Here is a 25,809-nt window from a genome sequence, read left to right on the forward strand (position 1 = left end):
TTGCCGTCGAGCCATGTAGGCCTAAGCACTAAGAGAACCATATGGCTTGAGCATCGAGCAGACTGTGGAATACCTATAACGTTAGGTTTACACCAGTGCATTTTCATTTTAAAACGCATAACCTGAACGCATAACACACACACACAAACTCACACACACACTAATCCGGAGTTTTCGACCCTCGAAGAGACTGACTCTTCAGTCAAGTCCGAAGCAAGGCCCATAGCAACGCGTTATGGCAACGAAACCTCAGACTGACAGAAACGTAAAAATAAACGTAAATTTAGGCAACTTTAATGTTGTACACATTGTCATGTTAATTGTAAATCAAATGGATTATAATTAATACCCCCCCTTCCCCCCCCCCCCCCACCTCGCGTAAATGTTTCAGTAAGACGCCAGAAAAGACGCACAAGTACAATACACTTGTAATGACTTGTAATACAATACAGAAATGAGCCTGTCACTTAATCAAACTGTATAAAGTGTGTTTGATGGTTGTGTAAATATGAGAAATACCGTGAACTTCTCCTCACCTCAGAAGACTCGACTCCGCTCTGACTCGACTGAAACTCAATGAAGAGGCGCGAACGAGCGGTGACGTCATCGGCCGCCAACTGTAGAGGATCGAAGACGCGCCAAAAAATCTATTCATAATGACAAAACATCTATAGACATCAACAATAACACAAAAATAAAAAATAACTGGTCTTTATTCCAACTGCTCTCTTTCTGCTGGTTGTGTAAAGTTGTGTTGAGATGTAGATAATTTCAGTTTATTTAGTAGTGTGTTGTTTAAAGTTCATAGTAATTGTTCTGACTTCATGAAGCCTTGATTTCAGTCACGTGTGAGTCATTCTAGAATTAGGGGTACATTTTATGTCTCTAGATAAACTGTTTAATAAAAACTTTATTTAATTAATTTTGAATAATAATAGACTTTACATGGCTTGGTTGAATTCTAATGTAGAATGTGTTATTACTTGATAACAGACCGCTGTGAAGGTATTAAAAGGTATTTAAATAAATGTGACCAAAACAGTTATAAAAATGCTGTCATTATAAAAGGTTCCTAGTGTCAATGTATTGCTTGTTTGTTTTGTTTTTTCTGTTTACATTTCATCGTGTGACACAGAATTCAGAGTGGCCAAAGGGTCAACAATTAAGCTTCCCCGTACTTTTTGTCAATCGTCCTTGACAGGGCGGCCAAAGCTTCTTTGCAGCTCAAGTCGGTGGCGGTGTGAACAGAGCCATCTCTCCCTATAAGCGAACTAAGCGGCTGCTTAGGGCCCCGCCGTCACTAGGGGGCCCCCTAACTACAGTACTGGTATGGTACTCGCCGGTGTTGTTGTCTTCCCCAGGGGGTCAATCCAGCGCTCGAATTCCGTACCACCCAGGGGGCAGGGTTTCATAAAATAATGAAGCTTCCCCGGGCGCCGCCATTGATTAGCGGACCCCCATCTGCTGTTAGCATTCCATTGATTCCCATTCATTTTGGCATCACTTTGACAGTGAATAACTTTACATCTGAGGTGTTTAAAGACTCCATTTGTCCATTATTTATTTCTAAAGAAACACGAAAATGTATAAAAGGCTCCATTACCTTGTATCTTACGTTATGGCCCCATAGAAGCAGTTTTTGTAAAAATAGGCTAACGATTGCGTCATAACCACGCGACTCTCTGTCGCACAGTAGAGAAATTACCGTATGGACAGGAGGAGAAGTTCGTAGGCAATCGGGGGGATGTGGAGGCAAAATGACAAAGTAATTAATCAGAATACTTAACAAAAGTTTCGCCTGCTCCTAGCTCATGGACAGCTCCTACTCACGCTCTCCGGCTCTGCAAGTTTCGGAAGGGAATGATTCAGATTTCTCTTGGCACAGCTACTAGAAGACAGACGGGTTGCTCAAGCTCAACTTGAGTCTGCGCAGTATGTTCGACCCCCGGGAAGTGAGTGCTTCTAATTGACTTCACTTGTCTCCGTTGAATCCAATGGGGTCGCTATGTGCAGTTTATATACTGTCTATGGTACCCCCCGGGAGCCGCCATGGGCTAACAAGCCATGACCTGCTGTTAGCATTCCATTGACTCCCATTCATTTTGGCGTCACTTTGACAGCAAATAACTTTACACCTGAGGCGTTTAAAGACTCCATTTGTCCGATAAAGTCAAGGGAGAAGCCCATAGAGAGTCATAAAGTTGCTCCTGCTCCTAGCTCATGGACAGCTCCTACTCACGCTCTCCGTCTCTGCAAGATTCGAAAGGGAATGATTCAGATTTTTCTTGGCACAGCTACTAGAAGACTTACAACTGTCAGACGGGCTGCCCACGTCACATCTACATCATCAAGCTCAGTTTGAGTCTGCGCAGTTCGCTCAGCCATCAGGAAGTGAGAGCTTCTAATTTGCTTCACTTTTCTCCGTTGAAACCTATGGGGTCGCTGTGTCCCGTTTATATACTGCCTTTGGTCTTCCCTGGACTTGGAAATTTGACCCCAAAAATGAAACGAGTCTATCAATCAGGTGCAGAAAAAAGTAACGAGAAAAAAAAGGGGGGAAAAAATCCCATTATAGTAGAGCTACTACTCTAACGAAATCCAAATTTTAAGCAGTTTTTACTGTAGAATTATTTTTGCATGAATTTTTGAACTTGGCACATTACACAAGGCACAAAGAGCCGCCTATTGCATTTTCTGCACAATTCGCGGTGTTATTTCATGGTAGCCTCGAAGGGTGCGTTAAAGTGGACATTATCCCATCATAGTAGAGGCACTACTCCAACGAAATCCACATTTTAAGCAGTTTTTACTGTAGAATTATTTTTGTATGAACTACATGTAACGTGTAACAATTTTTTTTACTGTAAAATGTAAAAAGTGTTACCTAGAGTTTTTATTAGATTTATGTATATATTTTATAACTAAACATTTTATATACACATTTGGCTAATGATTGTTCGCTGAAGTAGTGTTTTTGTAGTTGGAATATATAAAATATAAATAACTCAAACTAGAATCTTTTGTATAATTTTTAATCTCCTTGATACATCAATATAGAAGAATATGTTTAAATCACTTTAGAAGGAAGAAAATAAATTACTGGTCCAACATCTCCCTCTTTTTAAAGTGTGGAAAAGAGAAAAGAAGTTCAAAGATCGAGACTCCAGCAACACCTGTAGTATATATGCAACAACTTCATTGAAGATTTTTTAATACTAAAGGTTTTAAGCCGCCTACTGGACAAAAACAGTTAGTCCTGTTTTAAAATTTACAAAGCATTCAGACAGTAATAAAGTAGATGTAGAAATTTGTCAAATCTGTAATCTTTACTTTTACCGTTTCAGTGAGTGTACTTTAATAAGCAGTAAAATAATTGTGGGCAATCATGTTAAAAGAGGTACAGATGAAATGTGTAAGGGTTAGATTGTATACAGTTGCTGGTTTGCAGGGCCCCAAAATTATCCTGCTTAGGGCCCCCAGATTTACAGAGCCCTGGGTGTGAACGTACAGTTACACACACACACACTAATCCGTAGTTTTCGACCCTCGAAAATAGAAACTCTAGGCTCTCTATGGTTAGAATCCTGCGTCCATAGCAACGCTCTGTTTTTCATGGCAACGGTGTGTTATATAAATTGTCTCTGGTTATACTCAGCGGTCTGTTATCAAGAAATAACACACCGCATTCTACATTAGAATTCAACCAAGCCATGTACCGGTAATAAGCATTTTTTTTAAACCTGCTAATGCTATATAAAGTCAAGAACCTTTTGTGGAATAGAAAGGTTCTTCATGTAACCATCGATGCCAGTATATATACATTTTTCATTAAGTGTTGATTTGTTTTCTAAATGATTTACTGCTGCGAAAAAAAGCAGCAATTTAAAAATAATAATAGATTGCAGCGCACTTTTTATTATAACTCCGGAGTCTGTTTATATTCATATGTAATGAGTGTAATTAAAGGCTAACTGTAGGAGAGACCACAAAAAAACATGTAGATGTGTCTGTGATGAATGTAGATTATACAAGTGATTACAAATATTAATACCTGAGACCTGTTGGGGAATGTTTAGTATAAATGTGTCATGTGACTAGAATGAATCTGGACAGAAAACAGCACAATAACGCTGAGCAACTACAACAGATCTCACTCTGACTCACCAGAAAGTCTTTATTTTGTATAAAGTCATCAAACACAACATGTGAACATTTAAAAAATAATGACAAACAGCACAAATAAATAAATTCAGATTGTGGTTTGAGTTTGACACAGATGATCATGTGATCAGGGCGTCTTGTCACCTCGTTCTAATGATCTCCAGAGTGGCTAAACGAATGATCTCATTGAAATCAAACTGAATGTATTTCCTCCAGTATCTGCGGTCGAGTCCGTACACCTGCGCTGGATAACACGGACTTCCTGCAGGAGGAGACAATGAGACATGCTCAATTACTCTCAAATAAAACCATGATGACAGGTGTGCGATATTGACAACATATATCTGGATATAAAAAGTCTACACACCCGTTTGTTTTTGTGATGTAAAAAATTCAACAAAAATCATATCAGAACTTTTGCACCTTTAAATGTAAAAATTACAACCTATGTATGCAATGCCACTGAAAAACAAGAAAAAAAGACTTTTTCACATTTCATCGTTTAACGATTAATCATGCAGCTCTAGTTTTCTACATACTCCATTATGTTAGCTTTCACTTCGTTAAAACAACTATTACGATATTATCATTGACGATACACATCACACCCCCCCAGTTGAGAAAAATATCAGAAGAAAAACACACCGATGCCGTGGAAAACTCTGGCCACGGCTCGACCGGAGAACTTCTCGTCGCTGCGACCGGACAGGAAACCTCTGATGTCAGCACAGATCTGCCCTTCCCAGTCCCTCATCTGAGGACACAACACAGCCAACATCAGCATTCACACGTGAGCAATCAGAGATATGACACATCATAAACATCTGCTCGAGATGAAACCGTGAAAGAGTCACACCTTGCATTTGTTGAGCTCTTCCTCCTCATCCTCTTCCTCCTGATAGTGTTTGCTCAAGTCCAGGTTTCTCCTCTTGTCAAAGTAATCGCGCAGCAGCTCTTTGAGATCGTGACTCCTGCTCTCCTCCAGATCATCCATGCACTGACTGCAGTTACGGTACGCAACGCTACACACACACACACACACACACACACACACACACACACACACACACACACACACACACACACACACACACACACACACACACACACACACACACACACACACACACAGGAAGAGATATTAAAGATGATTCCATTCCCTCAAGTCAAATGTCAGTGCATGTAAAAGACCAATCACATTTCAGTATGCAAATCTTGCAATGACTTTTGAATGCTAAATATTCTATCAGTGAAAGTCAACAAGATTTTTAAAATACATTACCATTCAAAAGTTTGGGGTCGGTAAATGTTTTTGGAAGAAGGCTTTTCTGCTTTTCTTAAAAAATGTGGCACGTTAAAACTGCTATAATTCAGCTGGATAAATGATCACTTTTTCATTTGTCAGATGTTTTTATCCAAAGCGACTTGTGATGAGATGAGTGGTGTGGAGTGTGTGTGTGACGGTCTGACCTGCGGAAGGCTTTGAAGCAGGTTTTGAGCTGGTACAGCTGCGTCCTCTCCTGCGCCATCACTCTCCCGTGCAGAAACGCTCCGACCGCGTCCAGCTCGTCCGGCGTCAGGTCACCATACGAGCGGAAGTAGAAGGACAGCGCCGAGAACTCCACGTGGACACCGCTCCTGCCTGTGCCATACGAGCCTGAGGAGATCACAGCACACTGGACATCAGAACATACACAACATGACAGAACGGAACACAACATCAGAAAATAGAACAGAACAAAACATCAGAAAATAGAACAGAACAAAACAGAATAGAATGGAGTCAAATAGAATAAAACAGAACAGAAAGACAGAATCGTGCCTTTAGAGTGATTCAAAAATAGAATCACTCTAATAGAATAGCATAATAATAGAATAGAATAAAACAAAATAGAACAGAATAGAGCAAAATAAAATTGAACAGAAAAGGGTAACATAATAGAACAGAACAGAGTATAACAGAGTAAAATAATATGGAACAGAAAAGCAAGCACACAACAATAGAATAGTAGAATAGAATAAAACAATATAAAAGAATACAACAATAAAATAGAACACAAAGGAATACAACATAATAGAATAGAACAACATAGTAGTGCAGAATAATAGAACAGAACAGAATAATAAAAAAGTCATAACATAATAGAAAGTATATATAAATATATAAAATAGAACAGAAAAGCACACAACACATTAGAATAGAACCAAACCAAACAGAATACAACATAATAAAAGATAACAGAGGTTTGTTTCCAGCCCACATGTTTAAATATTTATTATTTGTTTATTAATCTTCTAATCAACTCTTTATTACTGCCATAAACTCTTTTTCATGACAATTAAGGGAAGGTAAATAGATTTTTATCATAGAGGTCATATAAAGTTATCTGTTTGTTCATGAGTGTGTTCCTCTCTCACCTGAGCCCCACTGCAGCTGTCTCAGACCTCTCTTCACCAGAGGAAGCTGCCAGCCCATAGTGTCCGCCAGCTCCACCACGTCAAACTCCAGAGCGTCACATGACTCCACACGCTCCCCCGCCATGCGTTTCCTCGCCAGCGTCACAGCGACCGGAGGACACCTGAGCACATGCAGAGTTACCACACACACCCCTGAAGAGCTCTTATACACCATGCTGTGAGTGTGACGTACAGTCTGGTGATCTTGCGCAGTTGTTGAGGACCGCCGTAACACTGCAGCTTGCAGACGGAGAGAGTCGGGTGGAGAAGCTCCACCCACTGCTGAGGATGAAGCTCCAGGTAACACAACAGAGTCTCCAGACCTGAACACACACGTACACACCAATGATGAGCCATACAGATCTTAACTGAAGACGACGCCATATTTCATTTGGAATAGTTAACACAAAAATCACAATTTATTCACTTATTTCAAATAAATGCTGTTCTTTTGAACTTTCCATTCATAAAAGCTACTAGTGTATTTTTATGCAATTTTTGGCAAGATCAGAATAAAATATATTGCATTAACTTGTGAGGTGGATACATATTTTAATCTCATGTTTTTGTAAGTCTTCTCACTCTCTTCCGTGATGTCGAGGGCCTCCACGGTCTCCTGCATGGGAATGGCTCTCTCGTGTGTGTGACACGGCCGCTGTAAACACTCGTCACTCAGTTTCAGCCCGCCGTCGCTCTCCTCGGCTGTCTGCGTTGGTCTGTCGTGCTCATGTGGAGTGTGTGTGTGTTGTTCTGTGGGAGTCACTGTCTCGCTCCTCTGCTGGTGTGATTCAGTGTCCGCACAATACTCCATCTCCAGCAACTCACTGTCAGATACTTCTGCAGCCTACAGGGAGGGACAGTCAGACCTCAACACAACTCACACACACATACACATATATATTTGTAATTACTCAAGCTTCACCTGTTCCAAATCTCGCTGCTTCTGCTGAATCTGTCGGCATTTGCACGGAGGAAAAACCTTCTGTACCAGTTTCTTCACGGTATAATAATCCACTGTGTCAGCGTAGATGTGCCTGCGCAGCTCGTGCAAATCTGCACCCTGAACACAAATAGAATAATAATAAAATAGAATGCAGTTATTGCAGTGTTGTTATTGTACACTAAAATTAAAAATGTAAACTATTATAAATTGATTTTGCTAACTGAAATAAAGCTGAAGTAAAATATAAACATCACATGATAAAATGTAAATTTAAAGGAACACGCCAACTTTTTGGGACTTTATCTTATTCACCGTATCCCCCAGAGTTTGATAAGTTCATACATACCCTTTTCATCTCCGTGTGTGCCGTAACTCTGTCTGATGCACTCACCGCTAGCCTAGCTTAGCACAAAGACTGGAGGTAAACGGCTCCAGCTAGCATACAGCTCCCAATAAGTGACAAAATAACGCCAACATTTAACTATTTACATGTTGTGATTTATACAGTCACAGCGTGTAATCACTCTGCAGAAGTAGCAGTTCTTCGCCTTCTGAGAATATAGTTCCCAGTATGTATAAGGTTAGAAGATGGCTGTGTCTCATGTGACCTTGTTATTTGTACACGTTGTGACTATACAAATCACAACGTAAATAGGAAAATGTTGGCATCATTTTGTCACTTATGTCACTTACAGTGAATAAGCTAAAGTCCCAAAAAGTCGGCGTGTTCCTTTAAAGGCAATTTGTTTTATAAACACTTTTTGTTATGCTGGTTGAAACTCTTCACATACTGATAGCATGTACAGTATCTTTTGTGGAAGTCTCAGGACCAAAAATGTTAGTCCAATCATTGCATTCGGTCCTGAGATGATCACGTCCTCACACTAGGATTTATGCGTTTCTATGTCAAAACTATCAACGCTGAAATGAATCTGCAGCAGTCAGGTGGTACAGGTCAGAGCTCTTTAAGTTGTTTATGTTCCTTAAACCTGAAATAAAATGGGTTTAAGGAACTAAAATGACTAATCCAGCACAGTCTAATTAAACATGCTTCAGGGATCAAGGATTTTGACACAGAGAACATGTTGGTGGATCTTCTCCTGATATCCTGAAATGGCCTGTTTGGCATCGGGTATAAATCATCTGTTCCCATTAATTTGAAAAATGATAGAAACTTCTTTTCCCAACATTAGGACTGATTTTATGGAGTTTGTTCATGGTGTGTAGATCCAACTCTGTTTGCTATTTGTTATTAATACAGAAATGTATTATAGGTTTTAGATCCAAAGCAGCTATTGTGCAATTTCTGAGGTCTGCTGATAATTCCTCTTTTACACCAGTGTCTTACTATATTAGCATGTAAGTAACATTAAAATCTTGCTACTACTCTGAAATCATGACTGAAAGTACCACACATGCACAGACCTCTGGGTCTAGAAACAGGTGGCAGTGCGCCGGGTGTCCGTCACGTCCCGCTCGGCCAATCTCCTGCACGTAGCTCTCGAAGCTCTTGGGCATGTTGTAGTGGACGATCCCACGCACGTCCGATTTGTCCAAGCCCATCCCGAAGGCCACGGTGGCCACCACCACACGCAGCTCCCCGCACATGAAGTTATTCTGCACTCGCCGCCTCTCCGACGCAGACATCCCAGCGTGGTACGCCTCCGCGATCCACTTCAGCGGCTTACGGATCTTCTTCCTGGCTGAGTTGAGAGGGAGAAATGGCATTAACACCTCAAAATAAAGCAAATAAGCTGGAGTGTTATGCAGGACAGTGATGTATCATACCCAGAGCTTTCTTCTTCTTCCCCACAGGGTTGTCGTCCTCATTGTTTGGCGCTGGTTTGGACGACTCTCTCAACATCACCCCCTGCAGGCAGGTGCGCAGCAGTGCAGCGATACGGGACGTCTCCTCTCGCCTGGTGCAGTACACGATCACCGACTCTAGAGCGCCAAAGCGTTCACCCTTCAGCAAACACACTAGAGCCTGTTGGAGAAAACATTGAGACATTTGTAAGAGCTCTGAATTTACTGCATGAAAAAATATTTTTTTTTAACAATGCATCATTCTGAAACATCTCAAACCAAGCTCAAAATATTATATCACGATGATCCATTTTTATAGAGATTTTTTGTTGAATTCAATTTTGTGGAATTCAAAGAATAAATATCAATTCAGGACCAGATCTGTTTTGGTGCAGATATAAAAATAAAATAAAAATCAGTGTTGTCATTGTTAACTAAACACTTGAAAACCATTTAAAATGTTTTTTAATAATTAAAATAAAGCTAAAAAAAAAAAGACTTTAATTAAAATTAATTACAAAATAAATTAAATTACAATTAAAATTGTTGCTTTGGAAACTAACTCAAATACAATATGTTTAAGTCAAAGTACTAAAATTCAAAACTAAAAATCAAACAAAAACAAACTGAACCTTAATTTTTATATATATGTATATGTATATGTATATATATATATATATATATATATATATATATATAATACATAAGCACAAAATAAAATGTACAACTTAATAAAACCAAAATAAAATTCTAAATATTACAGTTTTTCTGAATTGCTAATACACATTTCTTGAAACCTTCACCCATTTTCTCAAAACATTAAACACAAATCCAAATTTTCAAACTAAACTCACAAAACCATTGAATCTTCTGGCAAAGACAAACAATTGCTTCAAAACCATTTCACCTGTACTCAAAATCAAACAAGTATGCATTGCAAGTATAGTATTGTACAGAATATTGAATATTGGGCCTATTGGATGTCTGTCTATTCAGCACTTGCATAGTGTGAAAATACTGCAGACCAACTGCAAAAGCCAAAAAGGTCAAATAAAACTATAAATGAAAAGCATGTTATGGTACACTCACATACTGTATATTGTGCAACTGCAAAATCAAGGTCAATGAGAGATTGATACCATAATGTCTTCCTGCTGGCTCTGGCCTGAGGACTTTGTCCACATCACAGACAATGTTATCTCTTGCCAGACAAAGAAAAAAACCTTCAAGTCTGACACATTCAGCACTTTAACAACACTGTCCACACCTTGCTTGCTTGTCCTCTTCCTCCTCTTACACATACTATTTCTCCTCTCCCTCTCAGATTGTTTCCATATATTGTTCATATCATCAGGGCACCTGTGTCACCTGTACACTCTGAACTGGCTCATATTATACAGTTGGTTTGGTCACATCATTAGAAATAAGTGAGAACAATTTTGAGTCGTTGTGTGTAAACGATAACAACAGTGCTGTAGTTGTGTGTAACTTTTACCTCTTGTGTTTAGCGACACAAATGTATCACAGTGAGAAATGTGTTTTAATAAGTGAAAATGTGTTCAGAGTTTTGCTAAAAGAGTGCCTGAGATCTGCAAACAGTGTCTAACTGCCTGAACTTGTTTAAGGTTTTGTAGAAATAGTGATTTATTCGACAAATTGGTTTAGGCTATTGAGAATTTGGTTCAGAGAATGGAGTTTAGTGTTTTAGCGATTCAGAAAAACTGTAATAAGTACTATAACAGTATATAAATAATACTAAAATAACACTGATATTTTAGTATATATATTTATTAATGATTTATTATAGTTTATATATGTAAATAAAATAAAATTAAAACAATTATATATATATTTAGCATTTCTCTTCCATTTAGAATTTTCTGGACAAACTTTTTTTCCATCTGAACTATTAGTGTGAAAATTGTCATGACACCCTGTTTTTTAGATGTGATCCGTAATGCCTAATTGTCCTGTATCTTGTGAAGACAAAATGCCACTAAACAATACTCAAATATCTACAACTGTATGACCATGATAGGTGAAATATGCCACCAAAAGAACTGTAACCAGTCATCCACATAATCTATGATCCTAATAATGGCTGTTTTCAGCTAGTTGCATCTGACTTGCTCTGCGGTGCGGCTGCTAACATAAAAACGCACCTGATCTTTGTCTCTGTCCATGGACACGGACAGCTGGAGGTTGTGAGGGACAGCGGCAGAGCGCACAGCGATGCCGTCCTGGTCGCTGATGTCCAGGTGTCGGGCGATGTCCAGCGCCGTGGACAGAGTGGCCGTGGCGGTGAGACCCAACAGACAACGCACGCCCAACCGATCCCTGAGCACCTACGCAACACAAACTCACATTGATTTTGCACTGATGGAATGCAGAAAAACTCCAATGCATTTGAGAGACTCGCCTTGCACAGTCTCAGGTAACAGGGTCGGAAGTTGTGCGACCATTCAGACACGCAGTGAGCCTCGTCGATACAGGCGAAGGCCACCGGGGGAAGCTGGTCTGCGGGAGGGAGACACCCTGACCCTGAGTGACCTCCCCCAACCAGCGCTTCAGGAGACAACAGCAGGACATGCACCTCACCGGCCTTCACCTACACACACACAATAACACACATCAACGATGTGTCAAGAAAGATGCATCAAGACGTGAAAATCGAAATGTTTTGATGTGTGACGCTGTTGCTCGTCAGGTTAGGAGTTGTTATCGTTAACTAAACGAAAACTTAAAGTGGTTTATCGCTATATTGTTTATTACTGTATTAAAAGACATGCTACATATCATTTAAAGAGTACTTCATAGTCTTGTACCTTCTCAATGGCAGTCTCTCTCTGTTTCTTAGACATGTTGGAGTGGATGCAGGCGGCTTTCAGCTTCGACGGGAGTCCAGAAAGCTTCACAAACAATGTAAAAATGAAACAAAAACACTTTAAACAGCTGCTCTAACCTTCCACGAGATATTTTAATCTAAATGCTCTTAATGATTTTCATCATAATGCAAGACAGCATAATGTACTGGATGGAACTCTGGATACTTTTGTAAATGACTGGTCTCCACTTAAAGACTATTTTGGACGTGAATGGCAAGCAATAATATGTATTAATATGGATTGAAAACAAGAAGTATACATTTATTGGATTCCCCCCTTTTCACTCCTCGAAAATAAGTATTTAAATATGGTCTGCGCTCTGTATAAAACCTGTGTAGAGAATGTGTATATATGTGTGATACCTACCTGTGTATACATGAAGTATAAAATGGACACTGCTAACTAACTAAAAGTAGATAATGTAAAAGTTTTTTTTTTTTTTTTTTTTTTTTTTAAATGGTAAGAAGAAAAAAATGTGAAAATAAACAGTTTAAAAAAAAATAATAATAATAATTTTCATCAACACAATATATAATAATTAAATAATGATTAAAACAGCAATACTGTGCCTCATTTCATTTGCTTATTAAATTAATAAGAATTCAATTCCCACTGCAGAGTCAGATGTACCTGATCGTCCATCAGAGACACCAGAGGAGACACCACCAGCGTGATGCACTTTGACCTCTGGGCGTACAGGTACGCCGGAAGCTGGTAGCACAGAGACTTTCCCATTCCAGTGGACAGAACTACCAGTGTGGACAGACCTAGACCAAAACAAAACCGCCAATAGATCAAAACACCGGCTTTACACAGCGTTTGTGCACACTTCACTTCAGACTCAAATTCATTTAGTTTTTTTGGTTGTCTGAACAGCAAAAAAAAAAACCTCTTTTAACAGTTTTGAAAGTCTCGTCAACGGCAAAAATTTGCAGAAAATCCTTTCAAATGTGGTTTGAAATGAAAATCAGGTTTTTGGGAATCTTTCTCTGTCACATATACAATGCCAGGGAAGTTAACTCTCTGGAGATGAGGTTCATGTGTTCATGTCCTCATATAAGCCCTGTTCACACCTGGTATTAAGATGAGTTTTGGTCGATCGGATCACAAGTGGACGACACTAAAGACAGGTGTAAACGGGGTCTAAAACATTTTGAGCTTGTCCACTTTCGACCGCTTCCAGAGGAAGTTGAAAACACATTCAACTGGATTGCGTTCGTAGTGTAAACGCTCATGTGGTCGAACAGCCACAAAAGACCGTCTACTCTCCGCCAACTGAACTAATGCATGAACATTATGGGAACAGCTCAAGCCAGACCAGATTTAAACTTTGTCGGCTGGAGACCCCAGTTTGGTATAAAGATGAAAAACATACCAAGCACAATGTTCTCCCACCATTCCTGATTTTAACACACACTCATCACTGCGTTCGGCTGGTCTTGTGGCCGACTAAAGCTGCGTCTCTCCGCACGTTCACATGTAAATTACGTGAGCTTATTTTGTCCATTGGAGAAAAATAAAGCATTATGTTTTTCTGAAAAAACACAAACATTTACCCGCCCGTAGACCCTCCCCTCAAAGAAATCAGGACAGAAGTGGTTGAAAGTGGACAAAAGAAACGGATTAAAACACCAGGAATAAACGGGAATGTGTCTCCCTTGTCTACTTGTGATCCGATCGACCAAAACGGATCTTAATACCAGGTGTAAACAGTGTAACAGCAGACGCTGAAAACAACACGAGCTTCATGTGTGCTTGAAAATGTGTAGTAGACCAAACTGAGCTTCTCATTCACACAGAGACACATGGAAAATGCAGACTTGTGGGTTTTTTTTCCAACATGACACTCAGTCACAAGCCAAAAAAGGAAATAAAGAAATGCAGTAATGCCTCGAGCTTCTAATAACTTCCTCCCACCTGACAGGATTCTCATGATGGCCGTCTCCTGGCCAGGCCTGAAGGACTTGTAACCAAAGTCTCGGAGCGCTTCGTACACCTCTGGAGGGACATCTGTGGAAAACCACAGGAGAAGAAAGAGAATAAATAGGGACATTAGCACAGAATAAAGCTCTTACTGACCATTAAAGCTCTTAAAGTCCATTCAAGTACCTTGAACTTTCCCATCATCCTTTGGTGTGTAGAGCGGCTCCATAGGTGGAGGAGGGGCAGGCCGTTCATAATCGGGTCTCATGATGTTGAGCAGAATCTCCTCCCCTTGCTCCGCCTTCTCAGAAGAGTCCCCGCCCACAACAGGAGGAGCCACTGTGGCAAGAAAGCAAAACACTGGTTGCCATGATGTTGTTCTAAATGTTTTTGCACATTGCCATCCAGTTCCTTTGGTACTAGATATGTACTACTATGTGGAAAAATCATACAGTAAATTTCCCCAGACGAACAGTCAATGAGCACGAACAGTGCTGAGCTTCACTCTGAACTATTGCCTTAAGTCATATTGCAATATATCATGCTAGGGTGTTTTGTGACAGTTGACTGCAGAAAGTATGGCATCTGTCCCAGTATGTTGACATGTGACCCATGCAGACCCACCAATAGGCTCTGAGCGCAGAGTTCCTGTCGCCCGGGCAACTTCCTCCAGCGTGGGCAGCTCAAACTCCTCCTCCTCTACTGGGGTTTCCTGCTGTTCTGCAGAACTCACGACAGGAGCTGCAACACAAACCCAGGCACATGATATCATTAAAATAATCACATATTCACGAGAGCAGGGTCATGTGACCTGGGCAGCCTCGTCTCACCTCTTCCTTGACAGTCTCGTGCCCAGTGACCGGTCCCGCCACACTTGTAACAGCTGTCGCCCTGACGATTGAAGCCGCCGAACCGGCCCCTGCCCCTCCCCCTCCCGAACCCACCGCCGAACCGTTCGCCCTTCAGCTGGAACTTCTGCATGTACATCTGCAATCATAAAGCATACGTGAACTACACAATAAAAAACATTTTATAAACAGAGAGTTTCAGCATTTAATACAATTATAATATAATTTTTTAACCATTTAAATTATTTAAATAGTTTCCTTCGGATTTACTCAATTCATGTAGGTCATACTATTGGACGGAAAATCCGCATAAATACACAAAAATCATATCCCTGTTTGAGAGGTTCCAAACAACATTATATTAGCAAATTAACAAATTAAAAAAAATATGATTTAAAAAAAAGAAAGTAAGATAGAAAGAGTGATTTGCCAAAAAATTGGCTGAAACTTAAGACGCATCAAATCTGACATCAACAATGCCACTCGGCAAAAGTTAAGAGCTATGATGGAGGGAAAAGACTTCCCGCTTAAATCTATTTTATGACATCTTAAGATTATAATGTAATTCTGACCACTTTTATGGTGCTTTTTTGTTCTTTTAAAGAGCTATGGAAGATATATGTTGTGACTGTGCAAAAACGGCAGCTCAAATTTATTTAAAAAATAAATCTGTATTTGTGTTTCACTGTAGAGGGTAAATCATATAGGAATTTTTGGTTAAACTCTTCATTTAAAGAAGATCTTAGATGTTCGATCTGACCTGTTTCCTCATTGCGGCCCCTCTCAAAGCAAACCCTTTGACATGGGACTTTTTCTTCAGATTGATTTTCACAAAGTTCCCATCTGTGTTTTTGGTAGGCCTGGTTCAAGATATGAATAATAATGAATCATAAAACATAAACATGTGACAACTATTGGCAAGTTTATGGTACCCACTTGACCCTAACGGTGTTCCTCATCGTGTACGCCGCGGCTCTGGCCTCCTCCTCATCCACCTCTCCCAGCAGATTCTCCTGAGGAATCGCTCGCTTCTGGGTTTTCTTTTCCTCTGAGCTGGAAGCATCATCCTCCTCCTCATCGACTTTTCCCTTCCTCTTCCCTCCTTTTTTGGGCTGATCCTCCCCAGCTGCCTCTCCTTTCTTAGTTCTCCTTCTCTTTTTCACTCCGCCTTCCTGCTCCTCAGATTCATCCACATCATTGTCCCTCTGTCTTTTTCGACCTTTTGATTTTTTGCCACCTTCGGCCTGTGGTTTTTCCCCTGAGTCTTGATCTTTTTTGGCCCTGGATTTGCGTTTCTTAGTTTTTGCAGGAGATTTGGGTTCCTCTAAACACGTCTCACCATCTCCAGTGAGAGCTGCAGTGTCTTTTTGATATACCCGTTCACCATGAGGCCCCGGGGAGCCCAATTCTGCATCCAGCACCACATTGTCCCTTACTGAAGACACTACCGGACCTTTCTGTGCTTCGTCCTCTGACAAGGCAGATTTACTCTTCTCTAATGAAGTCTTTGGGGATGTTTGACCCTGAGTTGACACGGTTTCGCTTCTAACAGTGGGTGGTAAACAACTATAATCGTTTTTCGTTATCTCTGAATTCCCCGCAACAGGTTTCTGAGGTTCCTCCACCTCATCGAAGACCTGGCAGCGTGCAAGCCAGCCACTGTCCACAGAAGAAATCCTCTTGGTCATGGTTTGCCTCAGGAACTGGAGCCTTTCCACGCTCTTGTGTGCGGATCCCACAGCTGGAGACCAGGATTTGGAGGGGGTCAAGGAGGGGAAGGGATCCGATGGCTCGTCCTCAAACTCAGCGCTGGCCGTCTGTACAGGAGGAGCGCTGGGGTCTGGCTGTGTGTTGGCTGACTTCGGTGTGTGAGTCTCTACGTCTGTCGGTGCTGCGCTGGAGTTTGGAGGGTCCTGCAGTGGTTTGGTTGGCGTTCGGCGAGGGGTTGTAGCTTTTTTCAGAGAAAATGATCGTTCCTAGAATTTAGCATATGCAACAATAAAATAAGAGGACAGATATTCTGCAGTCTGTTTCTCCAAATTACATTTATTACGAATTGTTTCTGTCAGATTCATTATTTGTTCAAAACAGCCATTAATGTCATATAGATTAAGTTGAGAAATGCAAGAAGTACAATACAGTAAAGATGCCATTACAACATCCTAATCAGAGTAAATGTTTCTGAATATGTTTAACTATATAACAAAATGCTTTTTTATAAAATTATACACTTTTTAATTAAATTATAGAGCGGTTTACACTTATTAAGACTGATTATTTGTAATGGCATTTTTACTGTATTTTGTTCAGCATGAGTTAAACATTTTCAAATTAAATGTTTAGAAAAATACTAAAATTTCGCAATATACAAAATATTGTCAAAATCAGTCATAATCAGTGGACATGTTTACCCATATAATAGGCCGTATTAAAAATTAACTACTACTATATACTTTTTTTTTTTTTTTTTTTTTACGAAAACATCTAAAAACATTTAGTAAAAAAAATATTTTAACTTTTTAATTAGCTTTTTAATTATTACATACTTACAACTTTTTTTTAATTATATATTTTTTAAATTAAAGAGATCTGTTTCCACTGATTTATTTAAATTTTATTATTTGACTATTTATGACTTATTTTAATTTTTGAAAGTACATGATAACAACAGCTGTTTGGAACAAATACTGGTACTGCACATTTACAAAAGACTAAAAAAATATATAAAGATATAGTAAGTTTTTAAGTAGTATTACACAGCTCATGGTAAGTCATATGTACCTTTGTTAAAGCTCCAAGATTGTTCTTCAACTTCATGCCAAAGTACTGAGCTGAAGCTTTCAGCGTCTCTTTATCATCGGATGAGAGTTTCGGCACAGCAGCCGGCAGATTCTTCCGGTTGAGGTGAGATCCCCAGCATCCAGATCCCTTAAAACAGTGAACGCAAACATTTACTGGATCTACACATATGATCGGTTCTTATCTTCAGAAACTATAAAGACGGCTGATGATGAATGTTCAAATGAAGTAGATTCTCACAGTTGTGGATGAGTGACTCTCTGAGGGGTTTGCTGGATCTTCCACCTCTGAGCTCTTTCTTTCTTTTGCTTCTTTGAGAGAACGATATTCTTTATAAAGTTCTGCAAACACAAGAACACACAAATCAAAAATTAAAACAAACAAAACAAAGTATGAAAGCTCAACATGAACAAAAAAGACAACAAAATAATCTTACGTCTCGTCTCCTCTGGAGCTTTATCAATGTCATCCTTCAAAAGAAAAGATATGTTTGTACATTATGTCTGTCAGTCAATGACAGAATATACCCACAATAACTATGACATATATCAGTAAACAACACAAGAAAATACAAAACAACATAACATTAAAAAACATAAGACTGAGCACATAGCACAACAAAATAAAACACAAGACAAGGAAACCACTGATAGCATAACATACAATAACACTACCCGATACCTTATTGGGCTTTCTGTTGTTTGTTTGGAAGAAAGATTGTTCCCATTTCTTCAGGAGGATTTTTACATCATTGTATCGATCCATTTGGTCACTTTATCCGTGAAAACCAATAGCCTATAAATACAAACTCTAAAAGTAAGAAGAGTTTATAATTCCTTCATAGAACACATCAACATGTATTTCAGACTCGGCTATAAAAAGACTATGTCAGTTATAGAGACAATATGTATCTTATATAAAAGACAATATTTATCTTATTATATAAAAGAGAGCTTATGCTTGATTCTCACTCACTAAACTGCGACTTTCCACTGAACGCGCCAAACGTCAAATCAGTGTTGAAAAAAACAATAGAGGACTTCCGCCTCTTCCGGCAATGTCATAATAAAAGTCCTCAAAAAAGTGATACCATACCACAATAGGCAGTGCATAAATGTATTTTATTTAAAGACAATTACAAAATCAGATGTCCAGTTTTTCTTATATATATATGAATGTCAAAAAGAGACATATTTAATCTGAAAACACAGAATACTGAATAATTATAACTTTCTTCAGTCTGGATTAAATAGGTTATACAGTTATTAAATGTCACTTTTTCCTTCATAACAGGCCACATGGTAGCTTTTGCCCATGGACATCACTCGCACAATCTCATTTGAACCCTGTGGACATTAACAAACACAAATCAATATTTCAAATCATGATCACTGGTGTATGAGATCAAATATATTATGACCATAAAAATACTTCTACATAAAAATAAAAAGATATTTACAAAATAATAATAATCATAATAAAATACCTCAGGGGGAAGGATTAACTGTTTACATCCAGCACAGGTCTGGGCTAGAGACCTGTTCAAGAAAAATTATAAAATTATGTCAAAGTACACACACACACACACACACACACACACACACACACACACACACACACACACACACACACACACACACACACACACACACACAATACATAATACATAATACATGAATGAGTTAATGAAGAAATGTTCATATCTTATAATTGGGGCTCATTTGGTATGAATGGCTAAAATATTTAATAAATATATGGGAAATTTGATTTTGACATAATGATTTGGAGATCCTTCATTATTTGATAATTAGATTATATATTCATTGTCTGTGAAGTGTCTTACTGTAAGTGTCCATATGCCAGCATGTTCTTCACCTGTGGTAGTCTTTCACACAATATATCTTGTTTTGTGTGTCGACACTGAACGGCTGTCCTTCCAGCGTCTCTTTACAGATGACACAGCGGAAACAGTCGGGATGGAAAGACTTCCCCAAAGCCTGGAGAACCTAAAGGGGTCAGAGGTAATCTTAGTTCATTTTATTTAATGTTTCCACCTGCCACATGATCCATTAGATTCATTAAACACTCAAAATGGCTTTCAGACTGACCATATCTGTGATTAAATATCCACAGGATGTGCAAACCTCTGCAAAGTGCTTGACACTGGAATACTAGAAAGGAAAGAAGCATTAAAAGCACTCTTGCCCTCTAAATTGAGTGCAAGAAATAATTAATAAACAAGACCAGACCACAGACCAAATAATCCTCCTCACAGAACACTTGTCCTGAAAAGTCATAAAACTGCTTTCCTTTTAGTTTCTGGCCTAGAGAAAAGAAAACACACATGATCTTGAGTTTATTGCGTTCTCTCTTAAAAGCTTTGCACAGAGACCACATGGTGGTGGGAAAAAAAAATTAGAGGAAAGATAATGAGTCAATGCTTTTGCGTTATCTCGCAAATGTTTTGTGTTCCCCCGAGAATCTTTGCGTTCGCTCACAAAAATCTTGCGTTCCCCCAAGAAACTTTGCGTTCTCTCATAAAAGTATTGCGTTCCCCCAAGAAACTTTGCATATTCTGGTAAAAAAGTTTGTTTGCACGTAAAAGTATTGCATTCCCCCAAGAAACTTTGTGTTCTGAGAAAATTTACGCTCTATCGTATAAGTATTGCATTCACCTGAGAAACTTTACACTCTCTCATAAAAGTATTGCAGTCCCCAGAGAAATTTTACACTCTCTCGTAAAAGTATTGCGTTCCCCTGAGAAACTTTACACTCTCTCGTAAAAAGTATTGCGTTCCCCTAAGAAACTTTACGCTCTCTTGTAAAAAGTATTGCAGTCCCCCAAGTAACTTTACGCTCTCTCGTAAAAGTATTGCGTTCCCCGAGTAACTTTACGCTCTCTAGTAAAAGTATTGCGTTCCCCTGAGAAACTTTACGCTCTCTCATAAAAGTATTGCATTCACCTGAGAAACTTTACACTCTCTCGTAAAAAGTATTGCATTCACCTGAGAAACTTTACGCTCTATCGTAAAAGTATTGCGTTCACCTGAGAAACTTTACGCTCTATCGTATAAGTATTGCACTCCCTGAGAAACTTTACACTCTCTCATAAAAGTATTGCAGTCCCCAGAGAAATTTTACACTCTCTCGTAAAAGTATTGCGTTCCCCTGAGAAACTTTACACTCTCTCGTAAAAAGTATTGCGTTCCCCTAAGAAACTTTACGCTCTCTTGTAAAAAGTATTGCAGTCCCCCAAGTAACTTTACGCTCTCTCGTAAAAGTATTGCGTTCCCCGAGTAACTTTACGCTCTCTAGTAAAAGTATTGCGTTCCCCTGAGAAACTTTACGCTCTCTCATAAAAGTATTGCATTCACCTGAGAAACTTTACACTCTCTCGTAAAAAGTATTGCATTCACCTGAGAAACTTTACGCTCTATCGTAAAAGTATTGCGTTCACCTGAGAAACTTTACGCTCTATCGTATAAGTACTGCACTCCCTGAGAAACTTTACGCTCTCTCGTAAAAAGTATTGCGTTCACCTGAGAAACTTTACGCTCTCTCATAAAAGTATTGCATTCCCCTGAGAAATTTTACGCTCTCTCGTATAAGTATTGCGTTTACCTGAGAAACTTTACGCTCTCTCATAAAAAGGATTGCGTTCACCTGAGAAACTTTACGCTCGCTCATAAAAGTATTGCGTTTACCTGAGAAACTTTTCGCTCTCTCATAAAAGTATTGCATTTACCTGAGAAACTTTACGCTCTCTCGTATAAGTATTGCGTTCACCTGAGAAACTTTACGCTCTCTCGTATAAGTATTGCGCTCCCTGAGAAACTTTACTCTCTCTCGTATAAGTATTGTGCTCCCTGAGAAACTTTACGCTCTCTCGTAAAATGTATTGCAGTCCCCTGAGAAACTTTACGCTCTCTCGTATAAGTATTGCGCTCCCTGAGAAACTTTATGCTCTCGTAAAATGTATTGCAGTCCCCTGAGAAACTTTACGCTCTCTCGTAAAAAGTATTGCATTCCCCTGAGAAACTTTACGCTCTCTCGTATAAGTATTGCGCTCCCTGAGAAACTTTACTCTCTCTCGTATAAGTATTGTGCTCCCTGAGAAACTTTACGCTCTCTCGTAAAATGTATTGCAGTCCCCTGAGAAACTTTACGCTCTCTCGTATAAGTATTGCGCTCCCTGAGAAACTTTATGCTCTCGTAAAATGTATTGCAGTCCCCTGAGAAACTATACGCTCTCTCGTAAAAAGTATTGCAGTCCCCTGAGAAACTTTACGCTCTCTCGTAAAAAGTATTGCGTTCCCCTGAGAAACGTTACGCTCTCTCATAAAAAGTATTGCGTTCACCTGAGAAACTTTACGCTCTACCGTATAAGTATTGCGTTCACCTGAGAAACTTTACGCTCTCTCGTAAAAAGTATTGCGTTCACCTGAGAAACTTTACACTCTCTCATAAAAGTATTGCGTTTACCTGAGAAACTTTACGCCCTCTCGTAAAAGTATTGCGTTCCCCTAAGAAACTTTACGCTCTCACGTAAAAAGTATTGCAGTCCCCCGAGTAACTTTACGCTCTCTTGTAAAAGTATTGCGTTCCCCGAGTAACTTTACACTCTCTCGTAAAAAGTATTGCGTTCCCCAAGTAACTTTACGCTCTCTCGTAAAAAGTATTGCAGTCCCTCGAGTAACTTTACGCTCTCTCGTAAAAGTATTGCGTTCCCCGAGTAACTTTACGCTCTCTCGTAAAAGTATTGCGTTCCCCGAATAACTTTACGCTCTCTCGTAAAAAGTATTGCATTCACCTGAGAAACTTTACGCTCTCTCGTAAAAGTATTGCGCTCCCTGAGAAACTTTACGCTCTCTCATAAAAGTATTGTTGCGTTTGCCCGAGAAACTTTGCATTCTCACATAAAAGTATTGTGTTCCCCTGAAATACTTTGCCCTCTCTCTCGTAATGTTGTGCTCTCTCTAATTTCTGGCGCTGAAATTCTCATGCACAGCGCACTGATACATAATGCCGCTGCGCTTCAGGTGACCCAAGTTTGAGTCCCCGCTCATGGCCTTTTCCTGATCCCGTCCCCCCTCCTCTCTCTATCTCTCTATCTCTCTCTCTTTCTCTCCCACACTGTAAAAAGTGATCAATTGACTTAACAAAACTGCCTCAGGCTAGCTGGCGCTAATAGCCTAGTGGGTAGCACACTGACATTTAAAGACATTGCGCTTTGGGAGACCAGAGTCCCAGCTCGTGGCCTTTTCCAGATCCTGTTCCCCTTTCTCTCTCTCTCTCTCTCTCTCTCTCTCTCTCTCTCTCTCTCTCTCTTTCTTTCTCTCTCACACTTCGCTTTCAATCTAAGTACTGTCCTATCATGATAAAAGGCAAAAACACCAAATCATAAATCTTTAAACAGATGCTGGTTAAGCTCCAATCACACACGGTATAGAATCAGCATCTTTTAACGTCACCACATCAACATCTCTCATCATATGGGTGGGAGAACGGATTCCGACAGATGGATTGTTTGCCGTTGGATTCTGTTCCCCCTGTGTTTACACAACACTGTTCTAGTATTTACAAAACTGATTGTGGCTAGCAGGTGCTAATAGCCTAGTGGTTAGTACACTGACAAATAAAGGTGTTGCACTTTGGGAGACTTGAGTTCAAGTCCCAGCTTGTGTCCTTTTTTCTGATCCCATCACTCTCTCTTTATTTCTCTCTCCCACTTCGCTTCCAGTCTGTGTTCTGTCCTATCATGATAAAAGATTACAGTGATTACAGTGACTACATCAACATCTCTCATCATATGTGTGCGGGAACGGATTCTGACAGCTGGATTGTTTGCCGTCGGATTCTGTTCCCCCCGTGTTTCTTACACAAGGAGGTTCTAGTATTTACAAAACTGACTTGTAAAAGTATTGTTGTCCCCAGGGAAACTTTGCATTCTCTCGTACTGCATTCACCCATAAATGTTTTGCTCTCTCGTAAAAGTATTGCTTTCTCATGAGAAACATTTGCGTTTTCTCTTAAAAATATTTTCTTTCCTCAATTCTCTTTATTTATCATTACCATGTTCCTTTAGTGACTCTGTTTAGGGGCTCTGTGAACACTATATGACATTAAAAATGTATTTTGAATTTATATGTTTTTGTGTCTGTATACTCATGTCATCTTCCCTGTGTAATATTTCTATGCATCTGAACTGTCACATGAGCTGTGAGTCTCACCGCAGACACAGCAGGAGAAGCAGCTGTCGTGGTACACTTGTCCCATGGCTTGGCAGGCCTGACCAGCACCATAAATGCCTCCTGTGCACTTTGCACACTTACCTGCAGGCGGCAGACAACACACAGAAGATTCGGATTAATTGATGAATTGATGAATACAATTTTTGCATGTAAACATAGTTGAATCAGGGGAAATTCCTTACATGATAAAAAAAACCTCATGGTTCATGAATTTCAGTACCATAGTACCAAACCATACCACACAGTAGGCCTACACAAGTAAACTGATTGAAAAGGTTGAGCATAAAATTTATTTTAATGAGTAATTCTCTGATTCTATAGATTATATTTCTTTTAGTAAAGAAGAAGTGAAAAATATAAATATTTATTCAATACTTTAATGAAAGTCGCTTGATATTCATTTATTAATTGAGTGGTGATTAAGACACTTTTTGCCATTAAGATGACTTGGGGGGGGGGAAGTGTCCCAATCAACCTGAATTCATCCTATTTATTTGTATTCACTTACTTTCACTTAACAAACTTTTAATTGAGTAAGATTGTAGCATAGAATAGTTTTACACCTCTGAACTGAAATCAAACTATTGAACTAATCAAACTGCATCAAATTCTGAAAACATCATGACACATTTTGAAAGCTCAAACATCTCTTAAACTAACAATTCTTCAGCTTGATAAACTGCACTATAAACATTAGTCACCAGTTTACACCCATGCAAACATTTTCGAATCACTCCCCAGATTAGATTCATGACGTGGACCTTACCAAAGCATAAAGAGTTTGAGTCCATTTTCTGTGTGTGTGCCAGACAGAGACGGGGAAGGGAAAGCGTCACTGATGTCCTGCTCCTGCAGACAGACTCTGTCCCCGGCGGTAAGCGGAGAACATACTGTGAATTCTCCAATGTGTGCGGGTGTATTTATATGTGTTATAGTATGTGTGTGTGTGTGTGTGTGTATCAGGGACGAGACACTGTGAAGACCTTTGATGGACATATGATAGCCTATATATATATATATATATATCAATGACAGCTGTGTATCACAGTCATGGACCTGCTAAGATATTATATGGAACTGATGACATCAGTCTAGTTCAGATATGAGTAATTGCGAGAGTATATATATAAATATATATTGTCATTCTATCTATCTATCTATCTATCTATCTATCTATCTATCTATCTATCTATCTATCTATCTATCTATCTATCTATCTATCTATCTATCTATCTATCTATCTATCTATCTATCTATCTATCTGTTACTCTACTACATTATATACTATTATATATTAGTTTACATAAACTTACAGATTTATAGGAGATGAATTTCCCAATCAGACCAGTTTCTGCTGGTTATTGAATGCTAGTTGTTCTGTAGCACATGACATTATGCGAAAAGGTTTAAAATATTGTGAATGAATTTATGCCTTTCAGAAACATGTCTGGTTATTTTGCTTGAATAGATTTTAATGTGTGAGAAACTGTCATTTAAATGCTCCTTGCTGTAGGCTATGGCCTAGAAATCTGTAACCACAGGGTTCATTTATCAGACAATAGACCATTAATGGTCGATTTTCTTTTTGAATGCTTTTGATGAGCAATCTGCGATGACATACATGAAAATGCATTTTTCAAAAATGTATTTCCTGCTTTCACTTAGTTTTTAATGGTAGGCTATGCAGCCTAAATGGAGTGATCAGAAAGGGGAAAACAAACGACATGATGAAAGTG

The 25,809-nt window shown here is 39.2% G+C and overlaps 1 protein-coding gene across 5 annotated transcripts; it reads right to left on the bottom strand.

Annotated features, from left to right (window-relative positions):
• Nucleotides 1-4,149: 4,149 nt before the first annotated feature.
• On the bottom strand, nt 4,150-24,946 carry recql4 (RecQ helicase-like 4). Of its 5 annotated transcripts, none has more exons than XM_081376744.1 (31): nt 24,835-24,946; nt 24,053-24,149; nt 20,079-20,146; nt 19,931-19,993; nt 19,698-19,828; nt 19,309-19,360; nt 18,798-19,168; nt 18,504-18,617; nt 18,259-18,292; nt 18,063-18,163; nt 17,805-17,951; nt 15,960-16,999; nt 15,784-15,883; nt 15,006-15,162; nt 14,800-14,916; nt 14,362-14,514; nt 14,170-14,262; nt 12,883-13,019; nt 12,193-12,276; nt 11,787-11,975; nt 11,530-11,712; nt 9,350-9,548; nt 8,987-9,264; nt 7,541-7,678; nt 7,201-7,462; nt 6,812-6,941; nt 6,580-6,740; nt 5,632-5,818; nt 5,018-5,183; nt 4,807-4,915; nt 4,150-4,423 (listed from the first exon to the last, which is right to left on the bottom strand). In XM_081376744.1, exons 8-31 carry the CDS (start codon nt 18,585-18,587, stop codon nt 4,302-4,304), a joined length of 4,371 nt encoding a protein of 1,456 aa, XP_081232870.1. In that variant the 5' UTR covers nt 18,588-18,617; nt 18,798-19,168; nt 19,309-19,360; nt 19,698-19,828; nt 19,931-19,993; nt 20,079-20,146; nt 24,053-24,149; nt 24,835-24,946; the 3' UTR covers nt 4,150-4,301. The 5 variants fall into 5 exon arrangements, with proteins under 5 accessions (XP_081232870.1, XP_081232871.1, XP_081232873.1 ...); XM_081376745.1 differs by having other exon boundaries at nt 19,666-19,828; XM_081376747.1 differs by lacking the exon at nt 20,079-20,146.
• Nucleotides 24,947-25,809: the final 863 nt, after the last annotated feature.

The sequence above is a fragment of the Scardinius erythrophthalmus genome (genome assembly GCF_964197995.2).
Source record: "Scardinius erythrophthalmus genome assembly, chromosome: 10".
Lineage (NCBI taxonomy): Eukaryota > Metazoa > Chordata > Actinopteri > Cypriniformes > Leuciscidae > Scardinius > Scardinius erythrophthalmus.